We start from the raw sequence: 9,502 nt of genomic DNA, 5'->3' as shown, positions 1-9,502 counted from the left end.
TTATTAAACACATGGAAACAGCCAGGACAAATCTTAAACATGTAGCATCGCCCCTACTTTTACGTAGTGCGCAGCTCCATATCTATTTTGTTTCATCAACTGATTATTTAGTGAAAAGTAGGCTTTATATGAAGTATTTACACAAGACAAGGCAATGCAGTAATAACCCACAACAAACATGGCTCCGCCGTCTTCACGCACCTTCTGTGTGATTAGTTACTTCCGTGACACTTCGGTGCAACCCGGAAGTGCAGCGAGTTCACTTGCTGGCCACGTGTTTGGATTGAGTGGCGGAGACGGCAGTTAGTGGAGCTAGGTAAGATCATGGTCACTATAGGGGGGCTCATCCTGGGCTAACGGTACGTAATGAGTGGCCCTCAGTGTGTCCCGGGCTAATGTATCTGCTGTGTTTTCCTAGTGAGAAGATCCGAGGCGTTGAGCAGTCATGGCTGTCCGGGCGTCGTTTGAAAACAACAATGAGATCGGCTGCTTCGCGAAACTGACCAACAAGTACTGCTTGGTTGCCATAGGAGGCTCCGAGAACTTTTACAGGCGAGAGATAGCAGCTTACTCTGAACAGGGGCTTCTAGCAGGCTCCTCTAATGTTTTACACTTATTTAATGTTACATGTGGGGTCTTTCTCGTCTGTCACATTCTAATTAGTTATTTGCATCGCATTATTAGTTATTAATGAGAATCAGGTGGTGTGAAATGTATAACTTTACACATCGTTTCACCCTAACTCTGGTCTACTATTGGTTATTTTTTGTCAGGAATAATTTCCCTGCTTGTGACACAATATTACAGTGACAAGCAAATTATTTGACATTTTGAAGGGCTGTAAACAACTTAGGGGGAGTTATCCTCTTTAAAAATCACGATTTTACTTAGAATTTTTAATGCCAGTAAAAGCATGTAAACAAGGATGGGAAAGAAGCCTAAGGGCCCCATTCACCTGCTGTCAGGAGTGGTGGCGGCACAGTAGCATCTCTTAGATGCTGCCTACTCAATTCCTTTGCTTCCACTACAAGTGACTGCAAAGGGAGTCAAAAGAGTGGCTACCTTTGACATCCTCTGACCCCAGGTGTAAGCACTGTTGCATGGCAAACACGATTGCGTTTGACATGTGGTGTCGCTGATGTTTTCTTAAAGCCCATGGATGACCATACTTAAGGTGGTGGTACGCTGCTTTTCTAAGAAGCAGTAATGCCTTATTTTTATTGCAGTTTTATATCTGCTGAAAAACCTAAGCTTAAAGTTAGTTCTTAAAATGTGTGTGCGATAGGGTCTGCTCAAATAGAATTTATTTAATTTGGAGGGCATTCGTACTGAGCGCTTTGGACATTTGTCCTAAACGCAGTCGTCCTTGTTTTGAAAACAGTGATTATAGTTCTTCTACGGCACCACCTCCTTTGTACTCTCGTATACGCTGTGCTTTAAATGTGGAGTGCTACATCTTGCCACCGTTTTGATGTGAATGCTGATTCAACTTCCAGATCAGAACACATTTTGATATGGCATGTTTGTTGTAGCATTTTTTTTTTTTTAAAAAACTGCCAGTAAAAAGTGTTTTTAATAATTTAAGCAACTCTAATCTCCCCCTTCACCATTCCATAGTTATGCCGGAATTGGGTACCTGCCACATGTTAAAATCTTGTACCTTTCCCCAGTTAACCCCCCTTTTGCTTAGTGTAATAGGTTGTTCATCAATAAATGTAAATCTCTTAGTATTGCAAAGATTGGGGAATGGGTGTATTGTTGTTTTTTAATGATTCTTTCGTTGGACATCTTGTTTAATTGCAATTACTTATTTCACCCAGGTGACTAGTTTAAAAATAAATGGTGAATGGTAGCATACCATAATATCATTCTTGTGGTTAAAATAAGTAATTTTTAATACATTTATTTTTAAAATCGCACTAGTCAGCACTTGACTCTTTTAAATATATATAAAATATAATGGGTATACTACTCTCGCGTAAGCATGTTATAATTGGATCTCTGGTAACCATTATTTTTGTAGTTTTTATTGTATAATAGGTTTAAATCACTTTTTTAATTGCATGTCTTCATTTTTGTATGTTGCTGCTGAATGTAATTGAACAATCACCAAGTTCCAATTGTATTTGCTTTCAATAATATATTGAGTAGTCTCGTCTTTACAGAAGACTGAATAGGCTGAAGATGCATACAAAGTAACAGAACTTTTTCTGCATTTCTTCCCAAGCAGTGTTTTTCTTTTGAAGCCATTGGAGTTTGTTAGAGTTGTCTTGTCAAGTTGCATCTTAACAAAACATATATAAATGAATAACATATCGGCGCATGGGGCCCTATATGTTAAAAGTAGATATAACCAATCTGCAATATTGGTTGAAGTAAAAGTTCTTACCCTACTGTTTCCTTGTGTAGTAGTCCCACTTGGTTCTCCTATGTAAGAACTTTTACTTCAACCCTTATTGCCGAGCACCAAAATATTTTAAAGAGCTATTAAAGGAGCATAAATATGTTTTTATATGAACATTGTTTTATGTCTTTTTATTAATGGTTACAGAAGTGTGCATCATTTATATAAGCTATAGGTATATGTACACATTTGTATCTAACAGCAAGGAAGCACCATTAGAAGCAGCGCAGATATTGCATGTCTTAACAAAGCAGTTTGTACCTCCCTCCTACAAAGTTGCTCATGTATTTGGCTCCCTAGGATACAGTGAATCTGAAAACAGGAGATTTGTTGTGGCAGATTTGTACCTGCAGTATATGAAAGAAGTTTTCATCATATAAATGTGAATCCAATTCTTTTGTAATGTAATTCAACACGCAGAAGTATAAACTTTGGAGTAGATATGTTTTTATTAGGGTTGTTCAACTCTTAGTTGTGGGTGTAGAAATCATGCCAAACTGTCAAGGCACACGCAAGTGTTTTGTGTAACTGTCTATTCAGCAGCAAAATGATTTATTGCTGTACAGCTTGTGGGTGTGTCTTTAATATAAATTTTAATAACCCACACTCTATGACTAACTCTGATGAAATCTGTGTTGTACTGAAACGTGTGTTTTAATTCTGAACAATTCTCTTTTTCAGTGTGTTTGAAGGAGAACTTTCTGAGACCATACCTGTCGTCCATGCATCAATAGCAGGGTGCAGAATTATTGGGAGGATGTGTGTAGGTAAGCATGACCTTGTCTGTTAGGGAGAGAGGCTATCCATTGATGGTGATGTACAGTCATTGCCTTGCATAGGTCTGGAAATGATCCTTGTGTACAGTGTGCTCTTGCATCCCTGTTTCCCAGGGCAGTCGTGGATTTTGGAAATGTTTAATGAATGTTACTTAGATTTGTGATGGCCTGGGTAATAGGAATTAAAGCAGATTAGTATCTTAGGTTTATCCATCACCTACAGTAGAAAAAAGGTATGGTATTATGTGCTATTCTCATGTCACTTGGGCGTCCCTTGGTTTTATTGCATATTATAGAATGTAAAGTGCATGTACAATATATTTTTCTCTGACCTATATGACAAAACATGCTGAGAATTATAGTTCAGCACAATGGGGGCCTGATTGTTTCTTTTCCATCTCTAATATCACTCTGTCCTTTTATATGCAATACTATTAGTAGAATGAGCCAGTGCTGTTTTTTGTTTTGGTCTTCCTAACTCCCCCCCCCCCCCCCCCCCCCCCCCATCTTTTAGATTTGCTGGTCTATTCAAGGCCTTTTACAAAAAAAAGTGGCAATTAAGCAAGTCCCAATGGAATACTTTAATATAATGTTTAGAAGTAGCTCAGTAGTTAAAGGGACTGACCTTTAATTTGCTGGAAAACCTGGTTTGGATCTTGGGGTCATTGTGATCTTGGGCACTCCACTTAGTCTCCCTGTGTCTAGGAGTGAAAGTTAGATTACACATTGACGTCCGTGTCTGAACTCCTTTTTGTGTGTAAACTTGTATGAACCATAACAACTGGTAAATAGTAAATAACCATAGGTATATTAAAACATTACTAGATAATGTGGTCAAGCACAAATGGCTGTCAACACCATCACATGATAGTCTTATTTTAGTAATTGTAACTGGATATCCTGGCGGCCATGGTGTCTGATGTATGTCCATGTTAGCAAGTTAATCTTGTTTATGAAATTGCCCCCTTACGTCGTCTGCTTTTCTGTGTAAGTTCATTGTTTATTTTGCTTTAGGAAACCGTAATGGCCTTTTGGTTCCAAACAACACAACTGACCAGGAGCTCCAACACATCAGAAACAGTTTGCCAGATGCTGTTCGGATTCAGAGAGTAGAGGAGCGTTTGTCAGCCTTGGGGAATGTGATAGCTTGTAATGACTATGTGGCACTTGTCCATCCCGATCTCGACAGGGTATGCATGTCTTTCTATCTAAAAATTAGAACATTATATTATGTTTGTATCAAATTATGTGTAGGAGCGAGGCAGAAACAACACAAAGTATAATATTAAAGGCTTGACACTGGAAAGCTATGAATACAGATTTTTAAAGAGAGAAAAAAACAGGGAATCCATTTAGGGGATCCTGAAGAAAAACACATGTCTGTGAGCATTTTTCAGTCCTTATTTTCCATACACCTGGACATGACATAAAGAGGGCTACCCAGAAGGAAAAAAAGTCTATCTGATCACAGCCTAACACTGGAGCTTATTGGTGATACGGGGCACAGGCGGCTGGGGGACAAACTTCCGACAGCACTTTAGATCAGGTCATTATAGGACCTTATGCTGCGATATCCCAGCGTGTGTGGCTAGATTAGTGTGATAAGCATGTCTCAAGTCAGACCACAGAGGGGTTCTGTGCCTCACCTCCTACAGTTGTAATTAACAATTTAAAGTCTGTCCTCCTGCTGCACCATCTGTCTGCATCATAGGCTTGTCCACACTATCTTCACTGTGCATATAGCGTTTTTCACATATTCTTAACACCATTTAATGAATGCAAATAAAAAATGCTTTATCCTGTTCTTTGGCAAATGAAAAATATTTTTTAAACCAGTACATAAGAACCTCTTTGGTAACTTTAGCGAGCATGCTCGTTCGCTAATGAGGCATAAGTTAAAGCGATTCCTAAAAACCTTTCCAGCTGTTCAGTAGCCCATAAAATAGAAAAGTAATGTAGAGGTAATATATTCAGTAACTGGTTTGCATAGTTCAATTGCTATTTCCCGGCACTATAATTTTTCTGCAGAGGAGTCCAAGTGTATGCTACAGTCATATAGAAAGAAGTGAATGGGATACAGTCATGTATCAAAGCTTAAGAGGAGCGATGTGAGTTCCTTATTTACTCACATGTAGGCCCAATTCTGTTATCGCCGCTGTCCTCTCATTCAGACCGACGGGAGATCAGAAGAGGATATGTCGCCTTTATCACTTGTTTTGTCTTAATAGTACTTTCTCAGTATAAAATGATAAGAACTATATGTAAAAACACACAATGATGTGCAGTTGTGGCAAAATGTATAAAGCAAAACTATCCTTAAAATGTTTAAATTCAAATAGAACAGTGAGTAAATATTTGCATGGCATGTGTAGAATAATTCTCATATAGTAATTATTTAATAAACTATATATTATCCCATTCTATCCAAAATGTTTTGTAGCCATTTAAAATAAAAGATGCCTACTCTTTAAAATAATAAAACAGTAGGTGGTTATTATAAATTACTGAATCATCTGTTCATTCTTTATAATAAACCGAGAGGGGAAAAAGATGAATTCATGGGAATGACTAGTTGTGTAAAATCCTAAATCAATATTAAGTCCTTTTGGGTGTGAAGATACCCATCTGATAAGGCATTGTGCCACCTTATTTAAAGATTGTAAAATAAGTCTCCTCCCGTCCTGTGTATTGACCAGTTTAACTCCTACAGATAATAGCTATCAAGTTTTTATTGTGCTCCAAAAGAAAGTAGTGGTTGGATTCACTGTCATTATGCCCTTGTTAATATTCCTGATGTGTCTCCTGCATTGCAGGTGGAGCTCTCTTTAATAGTGAACCCCTGCTTTTCGGTCTTTTATAAGTGTCTAATGGTCTGCAACATATGCAATTGTTGCAGGGAAAAAACCCTGAACCTGTCTAGGTAGACGGGTGTCTTTTCGTTTGGCAAGTGGAGTATAACTAGATACAAGTTAATCCTTAACATTTGATGCTCTTGTATATGTCACTCAAGGTTGGTCTAGTAGTATTTGCTTTAAGCTTTCATCCCCCCAGTTTCTTTGGTGGCTCCCGCCTCCCTGTGGATGTCCCTAACTGTAATGAAGTCTGGGGATTTTCCTTGCTGTGCGAAAGTCAATAATAGAGCAGCTCCTCTTAATCCTTGTTTGGCCGTCAGGTATTTTGACCACTGGTTTAAGGAATATTTTCAAATCTAAAAAAGTTACCTTTTCTTTACTCGACTCATCTATGAATTCTAAATTGAGGACATACCTCCCAAATAATAGAACAGCGCCTATACGCTTTTGCCACAAAATGACGCCCTTTATGTGGGGGTTATTATTTCAGATGATCTCATCCTTCTATTTTGAGACCAACAGGTTTGCATAGCTAGGAGCATGTTTTAGGTATTGTATGTATGATTACAGTTTTGGCTGCTTTACAGAGCATTCCTCCCTGTTTGTGTATTTTTTTCCCCATTCCATCAGCTAGCAGCAGTCATGATGTTATAGGTAAATAATGGTTCCAACCGAAACTGCAAATTTAGTTTTGGGTGCAATATCAAAGGTTACACCCTGTCCTAAATATCGATTTACCTGGGGTCTGGTGTTCATGAGGCCAATCTCCTCATGCCTGCATGCTCCCACGGTACCAGGAGCGAGAAGAGAGCAGCAGACAGAAAATCAGTGATGTTGGGGGGAGCATATGAAACTCGTCAACTTCAGACCTCAATTAAATAACTTCTAATGGTTTTCCACCTTTTATCAAATCTTTTTTAATAATCTGCAGTTTTATCTTGCAGGAGACAGAGGAGATCCTGGCAGATATCCTGAAAGTAGAAGTTTTCAGACAAACTGTTGCTGAGCAAGTTCTTGTTGGAAGTTACTGCGCATTTAGTAATCAGGGTGGCTTGGTACATCCCAAAACGTCAATAGAAGACCAGGATGAACTGTCTTCTCTCCTCCAGGTCCCCCTAGTGGTATGTGGCACATCTACGAAAAATGCTACATATTGATGTAACATTATTACAGCTGTTTGTTTTTCTTTTTTTACCCAATCCCTTAATACTCATTGACCTTTCACTAAGCAGCTTTTATATTCACCATTGTCTGTTAACAAAGTTGTGTAGCATTACTGTCATTTAAAAGCTACTTGGGGAAAAATGTAGAGAACTAAAAATGCAACATGTAAATGTTAAGAAACGTAACTATTTGATGGTACCTCTGTATGAAATGGAGTTCATATGTCCAACTTGTTAATCAAACAAGGCATCTTTTTATTCCATTGTTATTTTGTGCATATAGAACAGTATATAATCATTGCACTGGATATGTAGTGATTTTTTTACGTTTCTTCAGTGTATCTTAAGATTAATGCATTCCAATACCAATCCAATTTTAGATGAACTTGGTAGTAAACCACTATAGGTAATGAAACTGTCATTAGTGGAATTGTATCAACAAGTATCCGGTATTTAGCATAATGACAAGTTTTAAAATCTGACATTAAATGTAACTTATTTCTTGGCAGGCTGGTACAGTCAATAGAGGCAGTGACGTGATTGCATCAGGAATGGTTGTCAACGACTGGTGTGCTTTCTGTGGTCTGGACACAACAAGCACAGAACTCTCAGTCATAGAAAGTGTATTCAAACTAAGTGATGCTCCGCCAAGCACAATTGCCACCAGCATGAGAGACTCCCTTATTGACAGGTATGGTAATGTCTTTCTATGCTGTGCAGTTCAGGAAGTTCTCTCAGGTGACCCCTGGAGAGGAGGGTATTACTGGGTGCAAGAAGGATCCGTTTGTTTCAGAAATAACTGGAGCTGGTAAGTCCAGTTTGAAGTAAAAACAAAAAGTTAACTCTTATATATTTATATTAAAATTAACCTTTTTATTCTTTTAGAAGAATAAAGTAGGTCAGAATATAATTTATAGGACACTACAAATGTTTTCAGTTTTACAACAACTGTTGCCTCCTAATTTTCGTACCAACCTAAAGAGATCTACAGCCCTTAGTATGTCTTTCTAACTGTGAACAGTTCCGGCGGTTCTTTAATCACGTGATGTGTGTTTACCTGCATAGTTTAGGTGCAGTCATTGCCTTAGACACATACAATGCTATTACCTACTTATCGCTACTAGCTGATCTCATATGCATCATGCATTTCCTTCCTGATGAGAGGGGTGTTTTGCAGGGTGACAATGCCCCCATCCACAGAACATGTGTGGTCACCCAGTGGTTTGGTGAACATGACACTGAGAAGGCTATGACATATGTATAACATCAGTCACCAGAATGAACATTTATGGGATTACTCTGGAATGACTAATGAGAAAGCATTTTTCACTACCATTAACCAAGTGTCAGTTGAGAGACTTAACTGTGGGAAATATGGTACTGCCGTCGTCGGGGGCAATTCCTTACATTGGTAGACTTAATGCTGTGGTGCATACAGACCCTATTTATGTGACTTACATGTGGGTTACATTTTTTTGTCCCCATAGATTGACAGAACTTGAAATCGTTGTTATCGTCAAATTTGCTATCCAACTAAGTGAAAGTTACTGGTCTATCCGTTATTTCCTTCACAATGTGATTAAAATAGGCAGACTGCAATGTCTTTCAGGCGTATTACTGACAGGAAATCTTGTGTTACTACTCTATGGGGCATATTCAATCAGCTTTCCGGTCCGCCGGATCAGCCGTGAAACTTAATCCTCGTTACCGCAATAACCATATTAACGGCAATAGTGCGCAGGATTCGCGTTACCGCAAACCGGAAAGCTAATTGAATATGCCCCTATATGATCAGAGCTGTTATCGGAGATATATAGTTCTGATAAGATCCTGCAACTTTTACATATATCCTTATGAATGTCACTAGTAAGCTATATTTTTGTCATGTATTTTAGGTCTAATGGCTTTTTGGTTTTTTTTTTGTTCTTTTTTAATTTGTTGAAAAGTCATCTATATATTTATATGCTTTTTTTGTAGAGCTACACTGTAAGCTAGTCAACAATATCCTTAAATTATTACACTGATCTTTCTTGCTTTTGTTTTTCAGTTTAACATAAATGGTTAATCGCAGAAGAGTGCATCCAACTTGGTTAAAGTCAGCTGCTCCTCTTGCATATTATTGTTCAGAAGTTGAAGAGGAAATGATTGCTATATATTGATTAGGCTGCTTTTGCATCTATACTTATATCTGAACAGAAATAAATAGTTATCTTCTATCCATCCACCTGTTGTGGGGGAAAAAAGTTCAACTGTATACTGCACCTATTCTTTTTCTCTGAATGCTAATAAATACGTTTTCTAATTCAA

At 38.1% G+C, this 9,502-nt stretch overlaps 1 protein-coding gene across 1 annotated transcript; it reads left to right on the top strand.

The window, feature by feature from the left end:
- The first annotated feature begins 213 nt into the window (after positions 1 to 213).
- On the top strand, positions 214 to 9,502 carry EIF6 (eukaryotic translation initiation factor 6). The gene is made up of 7 exons (XM_075176938.1): positions 214 to 316; positions 419 to 552; positions 3,086 to 3,171; positions 4,195 to 4,370; positions 6,977 to 7,153; positions 7,705 to 7,886; positions 9,243 to 9,502. The coding sequence occupies exons 2-7, from the start codon at positions 446 to 448 to the stop codon at positions 9,250 to 9,252; spliced, it is 738 nt and encodes a 245-aa protein (XP_075033039.1). The 5' UTR covers positions 214 to 316; positions 419 to 445; the 3' UTR covers positions 9,253 to 9,502.

The sequence above is a fragment of the Mixophyes fleayi genome, chromosome 6, assembly GCF_038048845.1.
Source record: "Mixophyes fleayi isolate aMixFle1 chromosome 6, aMixFle1.hap1, whole genome shotgun sequence".
Classification (NCBI taxonomy): Eukaryota; Metazoa; Chordata; class Amphibia; order Anura; family Limnodynastidae; genus Mixophyes; species Mixophyes fleayi.
This window is presented reverse-complemented; position numbering and strand designations above follow the sequence as displayed.

Coding starts and splice junctions, on each gene's coding strand:
- EIF6 (XM_075176938.1), top strand. CDS start 446: ATGGCTGTCCGGGCGTCGTTTGAAAACAACAATGAGATCGGCTGCTTC. Junction 3,172..4,194: donor TATTGGGAGGATGTGTGTAG/GTAAGCATGACC, acceptor ATTTTGCTTTAG/GAAACCGTAATGGCCTTTTG. Junction 4,371..6,976: donor TCCATCCCGATCTCGACAGG/GTATGCATGTCT, acceptor TTTATCTTGCAG/GAGACAGAGGAGATCCTGGC.